General features: G+C 33.3%; 6 protein-coding genes across 12 annotated transcripts; 3 read left to right on the forward strand and 3 right to left on the reverse strand.

Moving 5' to 3' along the window:
- Nucleotides 1–274: 274 nt before the first annotated feature.
- Nucleotides 275–3,258, reverse strand: Bm3245 (Uncharacterized protein; the record flags this gene model as incomplete). Of its 2 annotated transcripts, none has more annotated exons than XM_001901506.2 (9): nucleotides 275–480; nucleotides 634–847; nucleotides 1,118–1,252; nucleotides 1,452–1,643; nucleotides 1,784–2,050; nucleotides 2,389–2,481; nucleotides 2,709–2,798; nucleotides 2,903–3,024; nucleotides 3,165–3,258. In XM_001901506.2, 9 exons carry the CDS (start codon nucleotides 3,256–3,258, stop codon nucleotides 275–277), a joined length of 1,413 nt encoding a protein of 470 aa, XP_001901541.2. The 2 variants fall into 2 exon arrangements, with proteins under 2 accessions (XP_001901541.2, XP_042938073.1); XM_043082139.1 differs by having other exon boundaries at nucleotides 634–853.
- A 2,345-nt stretch (nucleotides 3,259–5,603) lies between these two features.
- Bm3241 (Uncharacterized protein) lies at nucleotides 5,604–7,806 on the forward strand (the record flags this gene model as incomplete). 2 transcript variants are annotated; one of them, XM_001901504.2, is made up of 6 exons in its annotated part: nucleotides 5,604–5,706; nucleotides 5,932–6,007; nucleotides 6,309–6,453; nucleotides 6,685–6,789; nucleotides 7,080–7,338; nucleotides 7,565–7,806. In XM_001901504.2, 6 exons carry the CDS (start codon nucleotides 5,604–5,606, stop codon nucleotides 7,804–7,806), a joined length of 930 nt encoding a protein of 309 aa, XP_001901539.2. The 2 variants fall into 2 exon arrangements, with proteins under 2 accessions (XP_001901539.2, XP_042938074.1); XM_043082140.1 differs by having other exon boundaries at nucleotides 7,080–7,094; nucleotides 7,565–7,576.
- Nucleotides 7,807–8,580: 774 nt separating this feature from the next.
- Nucleotides 8,581–12,913, forward strand: Bma-fmo-4 (Uncharacterized protein; the record flags this gene model as incomplete). 4 transcript variants are annotated; one of them, XM_001901503.2, is made up of 11 exons in its annotated part: nucleotides 8,581–8,718; nucleotides 9,399–9,587; nucleotides 9,849–9,966; nucleotides 10,193–10,335; nucleotides 10,595–10,750; nucleotides 11,088–11,204; nucleotides 11,272–11,409; nucleotides 11,587–11,798; nucleotides 12,102–12,198; nucleotides 12,357–12,548; nucleotides 12,710–12,913. In XM_001901503.2, the coding sequence occupies 11 exons, from the start codon at nucleotides 8,581–8,583 to the stop codon at nucleotides 12,911–12,913; spliced, it is 1,704 nt and encodes a 567-aa protein (XP_001901538.2). The 4 variants fall into 4 exon arrangements, with proteins under 4 accessions (XP_001901538.2, XP_042938075.1, XP_042938076.1 ...); XM_043082141.1 differs by lacking the exon at nucleotides 11,088–11,204; XM_043082142.1 differs by lacking the exon at nucleotides 9,399–9,587.
- A 903-nt stretch (nucleotides 12,914–13,816) lies between these two features.
- On the reverse strand, nucleotides 13,817–16,227 carry Bma-ccnk-1 (Uncharacterized protein; the record flags this gene model as incomplete). Of its 2 annotated transcripts, XM_043082144.1 has the most annotated exons (7): nucleotides 13,817–13,870; nucleotides 14,309–14,443; nucleotides 14,829–14,933; nucleotides 15,067–15,162; nucleotides 15,286–15,408; nucleotides 15,778–15,862; nucleotides 16,088–16,227. In XM_043082144.1, 7 exons carry the CDS (start codon nucleotides 16,225–16,227, stop codon nucleotides 13,817–13,819), a joined length of 738 nt encoding a protein of 245 aa, XP_042938078.1. The 2 variants fall into 2 exon arrangements, with proteins under 2 accessions (XP_042938078.1, XP_042938079.1); XM_043082145.1 differs by lacking the exon at nucleotides 16,088–16,227 and having other exon boundaries at nucleotides 15,778–15,810.
- A 736-nt stretch (nucleotides 16,228–16,963) lies between these two features.
- On the forward strand, nucleotides 16,964–18,400 carry Bm10527 (Uncharacterized protein; the record flags this gene model as incomplete). The annotated part of the gene is made up of 5 exons (XM_001901501.2): nucleotides 16,964–17,051; nucleotides 17,284–17,341; nucleotides 17,617–17,717; nucleotides 17,837–17,920; nucleotides 18,306–18,400. 5 exons carry the CDS (start codon nucleotides 16,964–16,966, stop codon nucleotides 18,398–18,400), a joined length of 426 nt encoding a protein of 141 aa, XP_001901536.2.
- Nucleotides 18,401–19,529: 1,129 nt separating this feature from the next.
- Bm10526 (Uncharacterized protein) lies at nucleotides 19,530–21,636 on the reverse strand (the record flags this gene model as incomplete). Its single annotated transcript, XM_001901500.2, has 7 exons — nucleotides 19,530–19,607; nucleotides 19,701–19,841; nucleotides 20,008–20,175; nucleotides 20,299–20,433; nucleotides 20,504–20,782; nucleotides 21,280–21,435; nucleotides 21,577–21,636. 7 exons carry the CDS (start codon nucleotides 21,634–21,636, stop codon nucleotides 19,530–19,532), a joined length of 1,017 nt encoding a protein of 338 aa, XP_001901535.1.
- Between the last annotated feature and the right edge of the window lie 418 nt (nucleotides 21,637–22,054).

The following is a 22,054-nucleotide window of genomic DNA, read 5'->3' on the forward strand; positions in this document are numbered from 1 at the left end:
AAAATGATAATGGCAATCAATTATCAACTTCTCTTCATTCATTCGTCTCCTCCTGAAATAATTTAACATTTTTAGAAGATAATTTTTTTCCATGATTACTGTCCATAAATGATGGAGCAAACGCAAGCATAAAAATCGTGATAAATCAAATAACTTTCGAGGACTCCTCTATTTTTTTTCCAATTTAAACTGTATATTTCCTCCCCGAGAAAAGTGAGACTGCAATAAGCAATGAGCATATTAACTGCAATGAAATGCGTATAAAAATTACTGCTTAATGCGTTTTAGCTGCTGGAGCACGACCACGTTTTTTAGGTGGCGTTTTAGGTGAGTGAGCTTCGGCAGCATAAGCAGCAGCGCGTCGCTTCGAAGGAGCAGGCTTATAGGATTCCTCACCAGAACCAGTTGAACCACCGGCATCATTGTCCGACAAATCCATTTCCTCATCGTCATCATCGCTCTCATCTTTGTTCTTTTTTCCTGCAAAAAACAGATTAATAGAGAAGCATAATTTGGGAAACACTGCGAAAATGGCGACTGTCCTCTAAAGGGCTTCAAAAAAAATGAAAGGAAGAACTTCATGCATCATTTTGCGCATACTATTAAAATTTTCCAAATCAGATGAAAACAGACCCAAACTTCGAGATGGTCTTCCACGACCTCTACCTCGTCCTCGGCCCCGTGAACCACTACTTCCAGCTCGTTTCCGTTTTTTGTTGCTACCATATTCAGAATCACTATCTTCACCATCATCGCTATCAGCTACAGCTCGTTTACGACCACTGGAACGTCCACCTCGACCACGACCACGGCCCCTTCCACGATTACGATTAACTTTTTGTTGAAGCTGAAACTGTAACAAGCTTGTGATAGTATCAGTGAGAGTGAAATCGCTGAATATTCCGAAAATATTTACTAACTTTAGTTAGTGAAATCTACTTTGTATTTTTGTTAAATCCATTTTATGACCGCACAGTGAAGCAGCCGAAAACACTGAGGAAAACATCATGAGTTAAAATAGTTGCTATCCAGGACTAACAAAAAAGAGTGCCTTACAATAAGAAATTGCGGAGTGTATTTAAGATCATCAGAAATCTATAATTTCATAGCACAATACCTCATTTTCCAAGTCTTCCTGCTCAGCAACTACAGTTGCTACATCTGGATGAGCATAATCTACGTTTGAACGTGTCGAACGACGAGGGCGACCAGATGCCAATGATTCTGGTTGCGGTTGTTCGGTAGCAGCCTCCTAAATCTCAATAAGATAAATAAAATTACTGACCCGTAATAAATTTACGATGAGCTACGTGAAAGTCATCCAACAACCCTAGTAAAGATCTGAATTTATAATAAATCACAAACTGTTGATTAAAAAAGGTTCTAAATGCTACCCATCTTCCCCTTCAAGCTTTGTTGATGAACTTCACCCTTTTGTAGTGCTAACATACATTATGAGGTTTAGCTACAGCTCTCGTCGTGTCACGCCCTCTCCTACCACGTCCTCGTCCTCGAGCACCGCTAGCTGGTTCGTTTTCAGTGACAGCTAAGGTTATCTCTTTTTCATCTGTCTCTTCTTTTGGACTTGGTGGTGCATCTGCATCCTGCACCATCCATTTTGGCAAAACACGTTTAGCACCACTCTGAAATTCCCATCCTTTCAATTCTTCATGAATGAAACATATTTCAAATGAGTAAAATTCTTTGAAAATTACCATTATGAAACACAATAAATGTAGTCCACTTCAAAAGGAAAATCATTAGTTTTCGAAGTATTACTCACTTCCTCTCTTTTATCAGTGGTATCAATTGTCTTATCTTCTCCTTTGTCTGAAGCATCTGCGTCATCCATCTTTTCTTTTTTCTGTGCTTCGTCTTCTCCTTCCTCAGTATCTGTTTTATCATCATCATCATCATCATCATCAGTCTTAGAATCATCGATATCTTTACCAGAGTTATTTTTGATTTCACTCGACCTCTTATTATCATCTTCTTCCGAATTACTCTTCGTATCCGTATCCATGTGCAATTCATCTGGAGCAGCGCTGCTCTATAAAAACAGTATGTTTCAAAAATAGACCATATCAAACTTGAAAGAAATAGGAAATGTGAATCGAGGAACCTTTGTTATTTTCTAAGTTGAAAGTTGATTGCCCTTCAAAACCTCAATTAGATGATAATCAGTCACGCCAAGACCTTTTTCATTGATAGTGAAAACTTTATAATCGTTAAAAGCTACAAATGCAAAACTGGAAAGTCATACAAAATACAAGAAAACAAATATACAAAGAAAGACACTGTAAGGAATCACTGTATTGTCTAACTGAGAATGTAATAACTCCTACAGCGCCGTTAAAACAAGCATAGCTTAAACGATAAAAAACTTACTGGTGGAGGAGATGAACCAGCTGAAGCTGCAACGCTGTCATGTTTTTCCGATTCGAGTACTTCACTAGTGTTTTCGCTTGATCCTTCTTTCAGCTGAAACTAATCTTCCGAAACGTATATTAACTTTATTATTAAAATGTTAAACTACCTTGGAACTTCATATGTGACCACGTAGAAGCGCTTGCTCTATTCACGGTTGAGAATACATTTAGCTACAGAAAATACGAAAATTTCACATATATAGTGTATCTTATTTGTTACTTTTATCTATAAGTCGCTCTAGTTTTTACAAATATTGCTTTAAATTAACAAAAATGAACCTCAATTCTTTGATCTTCAGCAGCATCCTTACTTGTCTCTTCATCACGTACATTTTCTGCAGATCCCTCAGTCCTTTGTTCCGAAGAAGCCTGAATTAAACAAGCGAAACATCTCTCATTATACTTTTACTACGGTAACACCATCTGGAAAAAAGTGTATAAGAAATCCAAACAAAATTAAAAGCTCCATTAACCTCAGAAATGGCATGAAGACTATCGCCGTGTTCGCTGTTCAAAATTTGGGCAAATCCTCCTTTTTGCTTCTGTTCCATGACTTTTTCACCATTTGTAACCGTGTCAGTTTTAACTGAACTTGCTATAAATGAGAATTGTTGGCTACGCTAAATTTCCATTCACATTTCACAAACCGCTACATAATTTTTTAAGCCAATTTCCAAGCAGTGTTAAATTTAATTCTTTAATACAAATCTAACAATTGAGTACTGCAAAAAGTACCGTTTGAAAAACCCACAACTTGTGGATCACTACGAGAACGATCTACCGACTTCTCACTATTTCCCGGGAAACTTTCCGACGATTCGGCGTCCATTGACGACATTGAACTTTACAATCACAACCGATTATTTATTTGAACCAAGTCCGCTCGATATTACTAAAACACTAAGCAGATACAAAAAAACTTCAAAAACATTCCGCTCAGACACTTTTCAAACTCTCATTTGTACGACATAACTGAATCGAACAAATTAAGTTAAAATAACTAATTTCGATCGACCATTTTCCTGTGTATTGTAAAGTATTATTAAAGCTTTAGAAAAAGAAGATAAAGATAACACGTGCATATGTAAATATACCAAAATACTAAACTATGACTACACGGAAGAAAATGTAAGGATAAAATAAGATGGATTATTAGTTTGCTTTCCAGTAGCTGTAAGCTCAATGATCCTACTGAAAAGACAAATGTCCCATATTTCATCAAAGTATACAGTTGACAACTTCTAATAACCAGCTACCTACACCAACCTTTTTTTTTTTTTTTTTTTAACTGGTCTGCTATTATTAAAAGAATCATGACTGAAATTCTACAAGTTTTCATCCAAGAAGTTGTCATGTTTATTAAAACAAATTTCCCCGCTTCCAGAAAAAGACGACAAGTGCAAAACTAAATCGAATTTTTGAATGGAAAAGTAAACATCGATCACAAATCAAACAAAAACTTTTTGACGTAATTTAAAAGCAAGTAAGAATCAGAAATCTTAGATCTATTGCTGAAATATCAAAATAACTGATAGCTATTTAAAGTGCAGATGCCATCTAAAACAACAATGTGCATGACTGCGGAAGAATCGGTAATAAATGATAATAGTGACGACGGTGATAAGACTAGCAACGATAAGGAAAGTATAAAGTTTTTTGTGATAACAGCAATAATAATTACAACTTCAGTGGAAAAATGGAAAATCGTAGCAATATTCCAAAATTTAATTCGACAATTTTCTCAGATGCGGAACTATGCTTAATGAATACTGATCTTGTCCCCTCCCCTTCTCCGCTACTTTTTACAGCAATATGACATGAGAAAAACGTTAATTTATGCCGGTAAAGGACAACCTAAGTTTACATTCCTAAAATTTAAGGAAATAATTAACAAACAATAACAACAAAATGATTAGTTAAATCATACTTCAAACACAACATGCCTTAAAAAGCTGTCAACCGATTTTAAACACTGAAAAAGAAAATAAAGAATGGCTTGTTACGATAGAAATATTTACGGAATATTGAAGACATAAAGGAGAAATAAAAATAATAAAGCTGAAAAGTTAATTACGACGATAGTACCACACTTTGAAAAAGACACAAAAAACAAGACAGATTAAAACTTCAGAATCGAATAACATTATTATCATTTTTGAAAAATTGAAAGTTCAACAGAACCCTAAGAACGAAAAATCCCGTACACATTAGTGAAAAGTGCAAATTTGTTGTCAACAATTGTTTAAACAAACCACTGCCAATAAGAAGGTGAAAGGGAGCGAGAGAAGTAAACACATTAAGAAATATATGGTAACAATGAAAACAAGGGACCTTCTCAAAACAGCATTAACAACGAAGTGAAAATGCTTATGCAATAAAATCTGACCGACAAATCATTACCCTTTCCTCTCCAAGTTTATTTTTTTGTTGCCATCTTAATTTATAACTTTGCTTTCTTCAAAACTTATCCTACAACGGTTACATTTACTCTTTAAGGATCCTAAAATTCAGAAGGATTCACTAACCTTAATAGTCTAAGCATGCCGTATGTAATCCACACAACACATTCACCATAACCTAATCATATGATAAAGCTGACAGACCACTTTATTACCACTCAAAGGTCAAAGAATAACTGCAACTGCCAATCGAACGCCACAACGGTGCGAATGCTTATGTAAGAGTGAATGAATATCTACGGGAAATAGTGAACTAACAAACAGTTCAACAACACTGCAAATAATCAAAAACGGTCCATCAGATGTACAGTTTTGGTTGCATCCTCCAACATTTTCTAGAAGAGCAACAACATTTAACTTCACGGTTACCGCCCCGAAAAGAACCGACGAAACCGCAACCTCTGCCCTCCACTGGAAATATCCCTCCCTCCACACGTCCCTCCCAGCTGCTTATCGGCTCATTTCACATGCATTCTTCGATTGCGAAATGCATCGCACATCACAGCGATACTCCGACCGCACTACATACGCTCGTCAGCCATTCCAAAAGAGACACTGAAAAGCAGCGCGAATTTGAACATTCCTGAAATTAGGTAACTGTGACTTTGTTTACGGCGCCCTCGAACGGGCCGGGTAAGGACACGTGTTGGGTTGATTAACTGTATAAGTGATTTTTCGCGCTATTTCATCCGATCGTAAGAATTTACGTGCGGTAATGCCACCAGTGTCGCTGTCGTTCAAGCGCTTACAACAACGCTTGCGAAGATCTCTTTGTTATGGGAGTCGTCAAATGAAGTCGTTGCCGCTTCCACTTTCCGGTAGGATAATCAACTTGAAATTTCACTTCAGTCGGATTTTCAAATACGCTATGCTAATGAGTTACTCTCATCTTTAAATATAGCAAAATTATTGTAAGATCAAAATTGAAGATGCCTTGAGCGGGATTATAGGATGGAAATTTCAAAGCTTGGTAATTCTTTGAAATCATTTCAATATTGAGTCGTATTGAATGACCAGTTTTCACCTGTTCCAAAATGTTTTAGAACTTGCAATGGACTATTTCGATAGGCATTGTCCGTATGATTACATGAGCATGGATTCAGCAACCTCTTTATCACGGTATGCATTTACTGTAAATTTTGTCTAAAGTTTGTTGTGAATTAATTTAGAATTTTACTTTATTTCATAAAACTTTGTTAGAAACAAAAAATTACTACACTGAACTGAACTCAATTTATTGTTTATTATGCCAATTTATATATATTACAAGCGTCCACACATCCATGACTGCCGAGAAGAGATTATTCAGAGAAACTGCTCTAGTCAATTGAATGCTATATTATCAGGATCTTTTCTTCTTTTCTTACAGGCAATAAGTTTATTTCTTTTAAATTTTGAATTTATAAGAGTTTATCCGCAGTCATGGATGTGTGGACGCTTGTACATTTTTAATAGCAATGGTTTATCTTGATCGTATACGAACTGCTGATAAAACTTGTTTTGAATCTTCTGACCCGGGCGAATTATATCTTTCAGCTCTTATAATTTCAAGCAAATATCTTCATGTGAGTTTTGTTTATAGATCTTTGTTCTTTTTTCATTCCTTTCGCATCACGAATTTTTATTTTATATGTATCTCAAATTAGTGATGAAACTATATCAAAATGTTTTACTATAAAAAGCATTTGTTGACACGTTGACTTCATCCGCTAGGTTAAAATCGACTTACTATTAGCATTCTTTGAATATATCATGCATGAATTTGTTTAATTTGTTTAGCAATGATAGGTTTTTAGGATGTAGGACAACGGGAATTCGTTTACAATGACGAGTGGGCTGCATTAGCCAGTATCTCTTTGAAACGAGTCAATGAAATGGAGCTGAGCGTTCTAGATGCTATTGTATGTTTTTCTGCAGTTAGTATTTTGTTAAGAGCTTTTTCCTTTTCTGATTCGCACTTATAATTGCATATTTTTGGTATTCTTGGGGAGTGGCTTTTCAGAAATTTTGTGAAGTTTTCCAAGTTGTTTCTCAATCTGTTAGTTTGAAGAGCATCTACGACAAGTGTAGTATTTACAACTTTTGAAACTATCTGAATTTTCACGAAAGGAAATTCAAGTCAATTTTCGGGTTTAGTGATTATTAAATTTCGATACTGATGGAATTTTTTTTTGTGTTTCTCATTTTTCAGCATTGGAACACCAATGTAAGTTATGTTGAATTTGTGCAGATATTAGAAGAAGTGGAAGTATGGGTAGCAAAGGATAGCCTAGAAAAACGCGGGTTTTGTACTTATAATGAAATAGCTATACTTCTGTCGAAGGCAAGTATCATATCTGATTGCGTTAAGCTTTTAATGTTATCACTTGCTGCATTTACTTTTGTTTATTCTACTGCGATTATTTCACTTCTTATATTTCCTCATATTGCGATATCAACAAGTATTCAACGTGAGTTTGACGGATTTCATTGTTTTTAGACTTCACTGAGTCATGTCTTGTATTGCTGAGGTTTTCTCTGAATTCGTTTTTTTTGTGGCCATTTGTTTTGAAAACATTTTAAGACTCTGAAATTTGATAATTGAAGTAAACGAAGAACAGAGCTAGGAACGATGTCACAAATTTGAATTTATTTTTCATGTTCGTCAAAGAATTACCAAACATTACATAATTTCAGACAACTTGGTAAAAAACGATAGATATATATTGTCTGCCAGCCCCACTGTTGATAACGTGACGCAACAAAAGATAGTTACTTCTTCTCTTATACCTAATAATTTTTACGGCTGGTACATATCCCATGTTCATCGTGTTTTTTGCTCCTTATTAACGTCAAATATTGCTATTAAATATAATATGCTCTTCAATCGAACTACTTTTTGGGAAGACGCTTTATCAGTATACGGTTTACACAGCTGAAAGATGTATCTTTTCATTAGAATTTATTTGTTGTAAAATTTATTTTTTATTTTTTTTTATTAATTACAAATTTAGCTCAGGCTTTTATCATTTTCCTTCGTTCTTTCGTTTCTTTTAACCAATATTTTTGCTACTATCAGTAAAAGTGATACTTGAAAGATGTTTTATACATTTCGTATATTTTAAACGTCTTTCCTGTAATTTATTTCAATTGCTGCTCAACAATCTGTAAGATCATACGATTAAGCTGTATACATATCGAGCATACTATTATAATAAAAACTGCAATTTTATAACATATGTTTGAGAGAGCGAGACTTTTTTGATTAAGAAGGGAAATTGTTCATTCACTTGAACATACGAACCAATTGAAGAATGAGTTTGAAAGATAGGAATTTTCTTTTGATCCTTTTTTCTTCCCGGTAAAGTCACTCTCTGATGCTCATAAAGTATTCTGGCATGCAAGAAGTCAAAAAGATTATGAAAGAAGTGAAAAGAATTTTCTAAACCTGAAGTATTTTATTTTCCACTCTCGCAGAATTTATAAGAACATGAAATCATTTTATGCAGCTCAGAAATGCATCCTTTTGCAGATTAATACTTGGCCTACTGACCTTTAATGTTAAATCTCAAGGACTGAGGGAAATAGATTAAAATGAAAGGCGGAGAAGGGAAACGACATTTGTCCTAGATTGTCGATTCTTGAAGAAACAAAACTATAACCACATATGAAATTGTTTTGGCTGCTATTGTACTAATCGCTGTGTCTGTACAATGAGAGTTTGTGTAATTGGCACGGGAGCAAGCGGATTGCCTGCCATCAAAGAATGTCGCACAGCTGGCTTGGAAGTGATAGCCTATGAACGCACTAATGATATTGGAGGCTTGTGGAATTATCGACCCGAGTTAATAGTAAGTTGATCTTAGCTTCTCAACTTCATTTCATTTTGGAACTTAAGAATTAGAAAACAGGAAGAAAGCATCAAGTACGTGCATTTGACGTTTAATTCTTAAAATTTTCCAGTAGTCTACCAATTTTTCATCATTTCGTGTCAAGGCCAATGGGACAATTAGGGGAGCAATCCTAGATAAAAGTTATTGCTAAAATTGTCATTGTAATCTTCAGTAACATAAAGTGATGTTCACTTCATTTCAATTACATCAATTATTTCCCAAAATTTTTTGGGAAAGCTTTATGAATTCCTTGGTATTTTTGTTGCCAGATTTTTTATCTTGGAGAACTCATATCAATAAAGTGGATTGTAGGAAGAAAAGAAAGAAATATATAATAAAGCAAGCTAGAAGGCAGCATAAATATTTACTTTATCTTCCAGAAATGTTAAAATGGGGAAGAAAAAATAAAAGTGTTCTTCCGCATTCTCACTTGTCACGTTGTTCATCAGTAAAGATATAGTTTCTCATAGAATTAACATCTTAGCAGAGTAAGTAGAATTATAAAACGAAAAAGAAAAACGAAAAAATATAACAAAGCAAAAGACATTGTTAAGCTGATGGAAACGAAAAAAAAGGATTTAAAAAAAGTGAGAGATGAACTTAATATAAACAAATTTAAATTTCGAAAATAAATTCAGGAGGGAGGTACAGTGATGAAGTCGACAGTAATGAATACATCGAAAGAAATGACAGCCTACTCTGACTTTCCACCACCGTCTAATTTTTGCAATTTTATGCATCATTCAAAAGTTTTTGAGTATTTGAAAGATTATGCTAATGTGAATAAGTTATACCAACACATTTGTTTTAATACCACAGTCCAGCAGGTAATTCTTGTGTTATTTAATAATAGCACTAAATAACAGCTTCGTTGAATTAATTTAGATCATTTAAATTTATATTAGGAAAATTCAAATATCTTCAAATGTCGGAATTTCTTCAAATTCATATATTAAACGAACATATCATGCTTAAATTTGAGCTTTTATTTTGAATAAAAAGATTACATTGCATTAAGTTATAAATTTTATTGGGTTTTCATTTTTTAGGTTTCATGAACGGATAATTTTAGGATGGACTTTTTTTAGGTTTCACGGAAGGATAATTTTTGGGAAGTAAAGACAAATAACGGTGATAAGAAGCTATTTGATTATGTAATGATATGCACCGGACATCACAGTCTTCCGCAGTATCCTCAGATACCTGGTACATCTTCATTATTTCGATAAAATCTTCGTTTGAGAAATATTTAAATGTTTTTGTGGATTTGTTGAAAAATCTTTTGGTGCTTGTTTAACTAAGACATTTAGCATTTTCATGATATTTTCAATGTTTTTTTTTTTTTTTTTTTTTTTTTACATTTAATAGAACTTTCTTGGTTGCTACCACTACTTATTTGAAAAAGTTAGCTGACTCGGTCAGTTCGATTTAGGAAGTGAGAAATTTAAAGGACGCATCCTTCACTCTCATAAATATCGTGATTACCAAGGATTTGAAGAAAAAAATATTTTTATCGTTGGAATTGGTAATTCAGCTCTTGACATTGCTGCAGAATTATCTGGAGTTGCCAAGACGGTTAGTGTTATTGCCAATAATAAGTTATTCATTGCAGTTTCTTCAAATTAATGATTATTCAAAATTTTCGTATATGAAGAGTGATTGAATATTTATGAGAGCCGGTTTCTGAATCACGATTAAGACTGATAGATACTGCTTGGAACATTCCCTAGCAATCCGACGACAGCGACTCATTAATTATCTATTTATTATCTAACACTAATTATTTAAGGGTTATTGTTCAATAATTTGTATTTGGAAGATAAATTTAACTTAGGTCACAATTTCTACCCGTCGTGGCTCATGGATTTTCAATCGTGTAAGCCAAGGAGGTATTCCTAATGATCTGAAGATGATGACCCGTTTATACAGTTATTTGATGGATAAATTACCGTGGACAGTTGCTAACGATTTCATGGAGCATCGCTTACAGGTTTCAAGTTGATATATTAAAATTATGAGTGAAAAAAAGAGTTTAATTATCTCCAATAGTAACATAAATAGATTTCAATTTCATAAATTCCAGTTCGTAAAACAGGTGACTAAACATTCTTCTTTTTGTTTTTGACCCAGAACAGTTTAATCTGTTTATTCTACAAATGTAATTCCTACGCTTGCTACCAGAAATTTAATATCGAATGCAAGCACTGCATCATGCATCATCCCTATTTTCATTTTTTTTTTTTTTTTTTTAATTACGTCTTATCCATTCTGACACCTTGCAAAGTTCGTATTTCAAAAATACTTTTGGCCTTTTTTTCAATTCAAAGCTACGACTGGATCATGATCTCTATGGACTTCGCCCAAACCATCGGTTTCTGCAACAACATCCTACTATCAACGATGATTTGCCCAATCTTCTTTGTAGCGGACGAATCGTTATTACAGTAATTTTTTTCTATTACATGAAATGTTTTCTTCAAAGATTTTTTGTTTATATTATTCATCATTCAGGAAGATATCGAATTAATCCAAGAGACGACTGTTCAAGTCAAAGGAGGACGTCAATTCCCAGCTGACGTCATCATTTTTGCGACTGGTTATACCTTTGGTTTTCCATTTCTGTATCCGAAATTTATTATACCACTAAAGGTACATCACCAATTGAGAAATTTAAATAATTCTAATCAAAATCTTATTATCCTTATACTATTAGAGGAAAACCATATGCGTCTTGGAATTTAAATTAATTTGGGAAAAGTGTTATTCCCTAAGTGTTTTCCTCAAACTAAAATCATTGATGAATTTCGTCCAAGCCATATTTTCCAGGATCATGAAGTGGAACTATACAAATATGTTTTTCCACTGAAATATCCTTCCTTAGCGGTTATTGGTTTGATTCAACCTATCGGAAGTATTTTGCCAATTTCGGAAATGCAATCTCGATGGGTTGCTGCTGTATTTAAAGGTCAAATTAGTCTACCTCCTCATACAGAAATGGAGGCTGATATTAAACTTAAACGAGCTCAAAATAAGAGAAGGTTAGAGCTATATCTCCAACAGATTAGAATTGACAATATAAACTGTTCATTGGAAATTATTTCTTTGCAATGTGAGTGTAATCTAAGAGGTGTCTGGTATTAAGTGTTCGAGTGCTGTTTAGACATAATCCAACTAACGTCGCTTATCTGATCATTCGAAATGATAACGGATTCAAACTTATTTCATTATACTTGAATCCACTAAGCATTGTATGACGGAAATATTGTAGGATGTGATGGGGAATCAACTTTGCTATAATGAACGTAATAACACCTTAAGTACTTTTTCTATTTTTATAACAGATATTTCAAAAGTAAGAAACACACTCTTCAAGTGGATTATATTAAATATATGGACGAAATTGCTGAACAAATAGGTTGTAAGCCTAGTTTAAAGAAGGTATTTTTTTTTTCAAATTTGTATTTACTTCAGTTTTCTACTCACATATATTTTTATTTTAGTTTTCTTAAATTAATTAAAAGAAATTAAGTTAAAATTTTTTCTTTATTAAATTTTTCCTGTACTACTTTATTTTTTTTTATCTGATCTGTTTTCAGTACATGTTCACAGAGCCTAGTTTTTGTCTTCGATTGCTTATTAGTGCTAATGCACCATATGTCTACCGACTTGATGGGCCTGGATCTTGGGAAAAGGCCAAGGAAGCACTGATAAGCCTTCCTCAGCGTGTCAAACTTCCACTGAAGAATAGAGAATGTGACATGAAAAGATATAAAAAGCACGGAAAAATTGTAAGTTTAAGTCGGTCTATGACCAAAAATAATGTTTTTTAAAATCCCAATCAAGGGATTTCAGCATTAAGGCAAAAATCAGCCTTAGTAGAGAAAATCTCATATATTAAAATTTTAATTGAAGTTGAAGTTATTTTAACCGAATCTAGAGAATACTACAGGATGAGTATTTCCGATATATATCCATGAAATGGCTTGCTGGATGGACATGTGTGGTACTTTTCACCGGAATTTGGGTATTCTGCTTAGGTTCCCGTAATCTCACTACATTCGCATATACCGTGAATGTTGTCATCTTCTTCGTATTTTTTTCATTCATTTTATTATGGTTCGATTTACAATACGACATGTCCACGATTTTTTGAACAATTTGATGAGACAAAATCTGCATCCTTAAGCTTTCCCGAACATTACTGTAGTATGTTTAAAATAAAAATATCCTTGCTTCCTCTTCACGATTATCTCCATCAGCACTGTTCAATGAAGAAGGCATTACGTCTCATTGATACAATAATCTCCTCTTCTGAATAAAATGCTGTATCTTATCTCACTTGCATTACATGATGTCTAACTCTTTATTCTCGCTATGTCAACGAGTTTTGCCTTATCCCTAAATTTCCTTACTCTTATCCCTGGGAACTAGTAAGTTTTCCTCGACTTCTTGACTGTAAAAAGTAAAATTTGAGCTAGACGTAAATAACCATTTCCAAATATATATATATATATATATATATTACTTCATGAAGCAAATATTTCTGAATAAAAAGCAAACTACAACATATATTCTACACCTATGAAGACTCTCAAGAGTATCCTTTATTGTTGCTATTTCATTTATAATTTCAATTTTTTCGATGAAAATCAGCTTTTAATAAAACCATCACTTGGGAAATATATGAATTGTATAGCATTAAAGACCGAAGTTTTTTGAAACACTATTTACCAATTCATTTTTTTCTTTCGAGAGAAACATAATGAGAATAAAAAACTTCATACCGAGAATAATACAACACACCATTATTTATGTAAAAGTTGTTTGAACGTAATTTGAAAGATATACGTAAACAATCTTCGAAGCAAAAAAAACTACCAAAACCTGTAGTTCTTCTGCAATCACTAGCTACAGTGACAGAATAGCGTACGCGAGAGGGGATTAATATTTCTTGATTGTGGCTCACTGAGTTGTTATCCTTTCTTTCTCTTCAGATGGAAACTTTATGTCAGTGCCAGATATCGACTCAAGCTCAAGCAAAATATGAAAGCGATTATCACCGACTTTCCGTTTTTGTAATCGTATAATAGTCAAGCACTTTATGACAAACCTAAAATTATTTCAGGTATTAATCAAATTTACTGTCTTCGTCAAGACTTTATAGAATGATTTAATCAAGTGGTATAATACGCTTGTGAGACGACAAGATCACATGCCAAACACAGCTATTAGCAAAAATATCTTATTAATCTATTTGTCTGCAACAGATGGTTCTGAATTGAGATCCTAACAAAACAAAAATATTTATCTGATTGCTTCGACTGTCTAGAAATAAGTACCGTTATGTTCAGATAACCATAAATATCTTAGCATTACGATATTGTTTCATGTCCAGTCTAATAGATGGTTACGATGATATTTATTGTTTCAAAGAAATACTATTTTCAAACTAATTTAGACGGACACTATAGCAAATAAGACAAATGATAAGAAAATCATGTATTAATAAAAAAAGTTTTGAAATCAAAGTATCAAAAATAAAACTAACATCTTCCATCATATCAGAAGTTAAGTTGGCAACGAACTGATCCCACCACTGCTCGCCTGGTTGCCTATCAACCCAGTCACAGTTATCCAGTTTCGTCATTTTCAAAGCCATATATATTAACGAAATAGCAATTACCTGAATAGTTTTTGTAGAAAATCTATTTCTCTTCCTTCACCAATAACTCAATGGTACAAAGATAGTGACAAATGGTTATTTAAGTGCTATGTCGGAAACTTCTTCCTACACATTTAACATTTGCAATAAGCAACTTGCATTACGATATTGCTTCATGTCCAGTCTAGTAAGTGGTCATAATGATAAAAAACTATCTACTAAACAGTAGATATTTTCAGACGAATTTTGGAGTTATTGTTTTGGTTCCTCGTTAAGTTCCAGCTATACTACTACGTCAATTAACAGCATGCTTGAATCATCCTAACTACCACCAGATTTTAAGATATGGCGACAGTGATTCCAATGACGAATTAAACTATACGATAAAAACAATATAAACCCCTACTTCTGGTTCCCACATAAGACATAACGTTGTCGATATCGAATCATTGACAAATGTCCATGCATTCTGCAATATCGTTTGCTTCTTTTCGCGATCTAACTTAAAAACCTTAAAACACTGTTGGTGAAACTATTGAATTCCAATAAGTTATTTTAGATTATTTTAGAAATTAATAATGGGAAAACACATTTTCAAGGTTTTCAAGGCACCAAATTAAGCTTTAATATGATAAAAACTTGACCTTCTGGTATTGCAAGAGAAACGTATATGGATGATCCACATGAAGATCGAACTTAATTGTTTGCAAAAGAACTCGTTCAATACCCATTACCTCCTCCTGAAATTTAATTCTAATTCCAATTATACTAGTTTTTAAATGTTATTTATAAAAACTTTTGGCGCTATACTCTTCACAATCACAAGTCTTATCTTGCTCGTCTTATATTATATAATCACTTACAATTGCATTTTTCATACTGTACAAATCAGGGTACTTTTCTTTTGCAATCAGTATAATGTCTCTGCACTTTTTTGGTGTCTCTTCGACCTTTCCAGCCAGGAATAGACAACCCACAGCTGTCAGCTGAAATGAACTTCCTATATTCATATTCAAAATCTCACTGATCCGATCCCACTAATTACAGCAATGCTTCTGTTGAGAGTCATACTAAACAACCCAAAACTTACGAAAAACATTTCCCTGTGTCCTTGAAAATAAACTTAAACTTTAACATAATTAAAGAAATGAAAGTGTCATTTCTGATGGCTTATATAATGAAAACTAACAAAAGAGAAATGAATAAAGGATAAAATAATTCAATCTCAAAAATTTTGACTACTGATTTAAGAGTGGAAAACGATAAAAATTATTAAACATTAAATCTGATTTCTTCGTAGACACAGTCTTTGACCTTCTGAGTAATAATGTAGAAAACGAAAGTCAAGCACATACATGCTTCTGGAATTCTTTGAAAGAATGAAACATGTAGAAACGATGAAAATAAACAGCTGCTGTTGCCAACGTTGGATTTGGCTGCCTGAAATAATTAACTTTCCAAAGCTTTCTGTACAATCCTAAATTTCAAACTGAAATGAACCATCCTCAACTGTATGACAAGTAAATGGAGGGGTTGGTAAGCTGAACTATCCAATCTTTTAGCATAGAATTTTATGAAGTAATCTTACAAAATATGAGAAATGAAAAGAGTTCATTAATATCATTTGATCATATGCAAAACAGTCTAATACAGATTCTAAATTACAGCTTTAAACCACTGCCAATTTCAACAATAAGCTTGATTCCCTCTCTTCGCAACTTGTCTTCTTCAACACGGTCAACTCCACCTCTTCTAGACGGCGTATTTGCAAGTTGTTCCTCCGTGAAAAGCCAGTCACGACCCATTTCAGTCGTTATCTGAATCCGAAAATTCATAAGCATCAATACATTTTACGCTAGCGGAAAAGTCGCTTGGAAGACTTGGAACTTGGAAGTTCCAAGTCTTCCAAGTTTCGCACATTTCGCGTAGATGAAATATCTTTTGGGCAACATTAATCCTTTGAAGGATATCAAACCAACTCAAGTCCTTCTCTACGGGTTCATGTTACAGGTAGTAGACACAACATGCACGGTTCATAATGATTTTAACCTTTACGCTTTTAATTCTTGCAAAGATATCCACAAAGACATCACTGTTAATACTTACTTCTAAGTGTAAAAAACAAACAAATGAAATGCACAACGAATTTCAGAACCATTTTTTAACGAACCGCGTTAAGGAGAACAACGAACCTTGTGTCATTCCAGCTCGGTGTGCGTTCTTGCTCAGATATATTGCGGTGAAGTAGGTTATCTAATCGTGATGGCTTATTTTAGAATTATACAAAATGGAATATGCCGTGGAATAAAACAGTCTAAATTTAAAGATCAAGATGTACTGTTACTATAATATTTAGTTTGAGAATCAGCAAGATGTTGTCAAGAATTTGCTTTATTTATTAGTAAGTGCTATATTTTCGTGTTATTATCATATATACCTGACAGCTGTATTACTGTTGTCAGCTATTACGTTATCTGTCATCGCATCAACTATTTCGTTATTCCTGATCGTTTTATTTGTTATCATTATATATAGTTTAGAATGTATAAAGTGGGTCATTCGTCAGCAGTGCCCCGTTCAACGTTGGTGTATAATGGACGTCGAAACTTACCAGCTCGATCAGGGATTTGTTAGTTGTTTGTATTAGAAACTTGACATAAACATAAAATTTTTAATTTTATCTTTAAAAATTTTGTGTTTTTTGGCTTTTCCAGTTTTCATTAAATAGTTACTGATTTTTTGTGAAGCTGAAATATGATATCGACAGAACTATCAATAGACGCGTTTTCTTCTAAGTTAAACAGCTTTTTTTTTCACATGTTGCTAGTCAGTTTAGCAATTGTTTCTTTCAATATTTTCAGGTGAGAGAACACTGAATCAATATGGTGTTCACAGTGAAAAACCTTGCAGAAATGAAATGTATGTTGTTGATGTAAATATTTCCTTACTTTACGATTTCATAAATATGACTATATTTTATTGGTGAAGAATAAATTTCTAAAACACTTGTCCTCATGTTGTTTGTCTCGATTTATTTTCATCTGTTCATCAGGACTAATCAAGCATTTTATATAAAGGTAGCGGTATTGTGTACCATGGTTTGGAAATTTGATCTTCCGTCATCCAGGACGAGGTGGAGCTTCAATATTCTATACTACATGCCTTCAAATTATCTCAAGAAATTGATCTTTCAGGAATACGCAAATCCCTGCACTGTCTAAACGGATTCATACTCGTATGTCATCAGATGCTACGAAATGTATAAATATGGAAACTGTATCGGTTTTAACGAAAGGTTAGTGTCAGAGGGAAAAATTGAATTAATCATTCTTTCTTACTAGCCGTTGTATGAAAAGGATATCAATGATACATACATGAAAAGTTCTCATTCTTAATATGATTATTTTTTTTCAGCAACTGAAGAATTTCTTCGTACTCCGGATGGTCATCCTGATAAAACTATCCAGCATTATCGACCAAAGGGACAGCTACCAGAAGGTCGTTTTTCTGATTGGTTTTCAGAAGTGGTTGTGCGATTGGCATATTCTTTAAAATTAGTTATCTGTATTAGTGCTATTTCTTTAAATATCTGACCTAGGTTACTTGACACATTCATTATATAAACAGTTATGTTAAATGAATAGTTTGAATGATGGCTACTGTAGACCTTGCGAGTGGCCATCGCAGTTATTGTCATTTGTTCCTTTGTGACAAAAGAAACTCATAATATTAGTTATATATGTCAGTCGTTGTCGAAAAGTCCCTTAAAACTCTCAGTGATCATTTTACAATTGATCACATCCATTTCCTAATAAGGCTTATAGACTATACTTTTTCTTTGAAGACTGGCAAATTTTATTTGTTAAATGAGAATTTATTTTAGATTTCGCACCTTTCGATGTTGAAGGTTATTTGACGGAGCGTTTTTTAAGAGATGTTAACTTGGATCCAAAAATTTTAAGTGGTTTTTATAAATGAAGAAATGTTACGATGGGTTATTACACCCTCTGCAGCTAATTATATGCTTCAATAGAACTGTCTGCGCCGGAACCTTTTTATCCTCGTTTAATGGGAAAATATTAGATTTTAAATCACAGTTACTATATTTCTTAATTTCTTGTGAATAATATTGCTTGATTTTAGTCACCTTTGTTTGTAACTGAACTGTAATTGTTGACTATCAATTAGATGTGGAAATATGCCTCATGATTTTAAATCGATTGCTCAATTTCTTGGTATTTTATGCTTATATTCTGACTTTGTATCCTACATTTTCTGTTGTTTAATCTTTTAATTTCGCAGTGATCTCGTGTTAATCACAAAGCATTTTTTGCATATATGAGTGTGCCTAAACGTATATTACGCTATTCAACATAAGATTGAATTACTTTACGTTTTCCACAACTGTCATATTCTCTTAATGAACATTCGTTTTATTGTATTTGTGAAAAATGTTAAATTCTTTCACAATGATATGCTTATAATTGGTTGAATGTAGCAGTCTGAAAATGAGATTCGGATTTACAAACTTAATTTTAATCTAACATTCACGAAGCAGTGATCACGGTAGCTGGCATTTCGTATATCAATTTAACTGCAATAGAGATTGAATTTAACAAAGCATTTTGAAATATTATGTCGTGAAGGCATTTGTTCCATCTAATAGTTTCTTAAATTTTCATTGTGCAGTAATATTTACTGTTGTAATATTTAGAAAAGTGTTGTCTTTTTTGCTTTGGAATGATAATAGTTATTGTATTCATTAACTGTTTAATATTGTTTGAGACGATTTTTGAAACTTGATTAAAAACTAGCTTGGAACTGGTTACACGCAGCCTCTGAAATGGAATTAGATTTCGTTATATATATATATATTTTTCTTTTTTTTCGGGGCGAGAAAATTTGCGAGGGATGCAATAGCTCTTGTTGTATTCGGCCTTATTGCGAAAGTAGATACAAAGAGCTGTAGGGTTGCGGAAATATGTGAAAAAACCAAAAGATCAGTGACATACCACATTTTGCAGAAGTATACCACATTACTTATCGCCTAATGGCACGAACTTATATTCAGTTTTCTTTTAAAACGTAGTTTCCAGTAAGCGTACTTTTATTCTCCAACTTGATCCTCTGTTTTTGTAATTTCATATGCCAGGATTCTGTTGCCCATATGATTTACTTCTTCCACCTAAATTATTAATGTTGAGTACAACACTAATTCGGGAATTTGCTTTGCTTCTTGAGAAAATCTTCAACAGAAAATTTTTAGTGGATGACTCACATCGCGTATTCCATTATAAATCGCTTCGACAAGTTCATCACGTTCAATTTCTAAAAGGCGAAATTGTTGCAGAATCAATTCTTGTGTTTCTGCGGACTTTCTAAGTTTATCCTTAAGCTTACTGATAAGTAATACGCTCTTCTGGAAGTAGAAAATTTAGTAGTATGATGTTGAAAAGTATGAAATCGTCGTCCATTTAGATTAACTCTGACGTGAGGATTGCGGTTAATAACAATATTGTGAAAAAAATAGCAGAAGAAATCCAATCTAACAATGTTATCAAAAGAAGGTTAAGGTCATCAGTTACATGAAGGTTTTGATTCGTATCGTGTCGTTTCACGAAATCCTGCTTGAATGTTCGGTTTTCTTCATAAAGCATACGATTTTCCGCTTCAATCTTAATGATGCTTGCCTGTATGCTCCTTAATTTTCTTTCACAGCTGTCTAATTTACCTTCCACTATTTTTTTTTCCTCCTAAAATGATTAGGATTTAAAATGGTCTCTAAAAATAGTATAAGTTAAATGATTTGACATGTTTTAAAATAAACTACCGTTCTCAGTATTCAAAATTGTTAGTACAAAAATAAGATCACTCACCTCAATTCGTCTTATATGACTCTGCAATCCACTTATTTTTCGATCATTTTGAGACTTAATACTTTCTACTTGTATCGTATGATTTTGTTTCAATTTCTCCAGATGTCTATGTTGCGCTTCTTTCACTTTCCGAATCTTAAAACTTCAAAATATGGAACTATGGTTTGCATTTTTTTTTTTTATTATTATTATTTTTATGACTTACGGCTGCATATTTCTCATCCTTCATGTTTTTCCGAAGTAATTTCATGTCTGCTTCAACAGATTTCGGAATTGCCAACTTCTGTTTAACTAAATCCGAAATACGATCGATTGATAGTTGAGGATCTTGTCTGTTCAGGAGATCTATGATTTGTTCTTCAGTTAGTGATGATTTGAGATTCGGATAATTAGCCAACAACATATCACCTGATAAAGGAGTTTGCGTCGTTGCAACCTTACAGTTGCGAGCATTTATTATTTTGTGCAGCTTGTTACGTAATGACTGAAAATTAAAAAAAAAAAAAGTTAATTTGAACAGAACGTCATTTGAATAGCACTGGAACCGTATCTTGATGGTTTTCTCTAGATTTCCAAGTAAAATGTTAGGTATGTGCAACACGAACAATGCAAATATAACACAGAAATTTATAGTGTGTAGCTGGTTTTCTCAAGTCCAGTTTAAAGAATGACAAATAATGCAATCTACTAAATAGGGAAGTAGATAAGTAGATTGCTCTGCTATAGAACATTTATGAGGAAATTATAGTTTTACAGAAAGAAAAAGGACCCGAGAAGTTCTGTACAATGTGTTTATTTATTATAATCATTTTCACGAAGAAAACGAAAGCTTTGCAATAATGACAAAAATTAGGGAATACAAAAATGACTTAATCACTTCAACTTTTGCAATGAGTCAATCACAATGAGAGGTCATCGCCATGTTAGGAGTGAATTTAAAAAAAATATTCAAATATAACTTGTGCCATTAATGAATTTTACCTGCTGCTCCCGTCGATAAAGGTCTTTTGTGAGGTCCGGAAGCGCTATGTCACCTTCATGAGCCTTTCTGATCTCATTTTTCAAATTTTGCCAGAATGATTTCAAGCCTTCATTTGTAACCACTTTTGGTTCTTCTATCGGCATGTCGATATTTTTCTTGAATAACGGTAAATATTTTGTGAAGCTGGGAATATAAAACTTTAATTGGTAAGTAAGACATCAATGAGAGTATCTCACTCAAATTTTGAAACCAATAAATAGACGGAAATGAAATTCTATACAATGAAAAGAATGTACCGATATGTTCAGTGCTTTTGTGCTATTTTCAGATGATGGTTTTGGATCCGTGGGAATCATTGCAACGTTTTCCGAAGTCAGCTCCTAATAAAATCATGATGAAGAGCTATTAAAATAAATTAGCATTAGGGGTAAAATTTGTCTTAATATTTTAGCAACATACTAAGTTCAATGAGAAAACGGAAACATAAAGTCCCACTTTGAAATTTTGTGTGAAATTATAGAGACCTGAAACAATTCTAAGAGACTGAATCTGAATCAAAACTGCTCATTTCCCATCGCTATGGTAACAAAGTTAATTCAATGCTATTCCTTCGTTGAATGCTAACGGCACTCACAGGAATTTGAAATTCTTTAAGAAAAAGTAACTTATAGTAACCCTTTCACACCAATTCATTTCTTGCTACTCATTACTGCTCTTCGTTTCTTTCCTGGCTCTATCTTCAGAAGTATCAACTTACTTATGTCAGATTTTATA

The sequence above is a fragment of the Brugia malayi genome (assembly GCF_000002995.4).
Source record: "Brugia malayi strain FR3 genome assembly, contig: Bm_v4_Chr4_scaffold_001, whole genome shotgun sequence".
Taxonomy (NCBI): domain Eukaryota; kingdom Metazoa; phylum Nematoda; class Chromadorea; order Rhabditida; family Onchocercidae; genus Brugia; species Brugia malayi.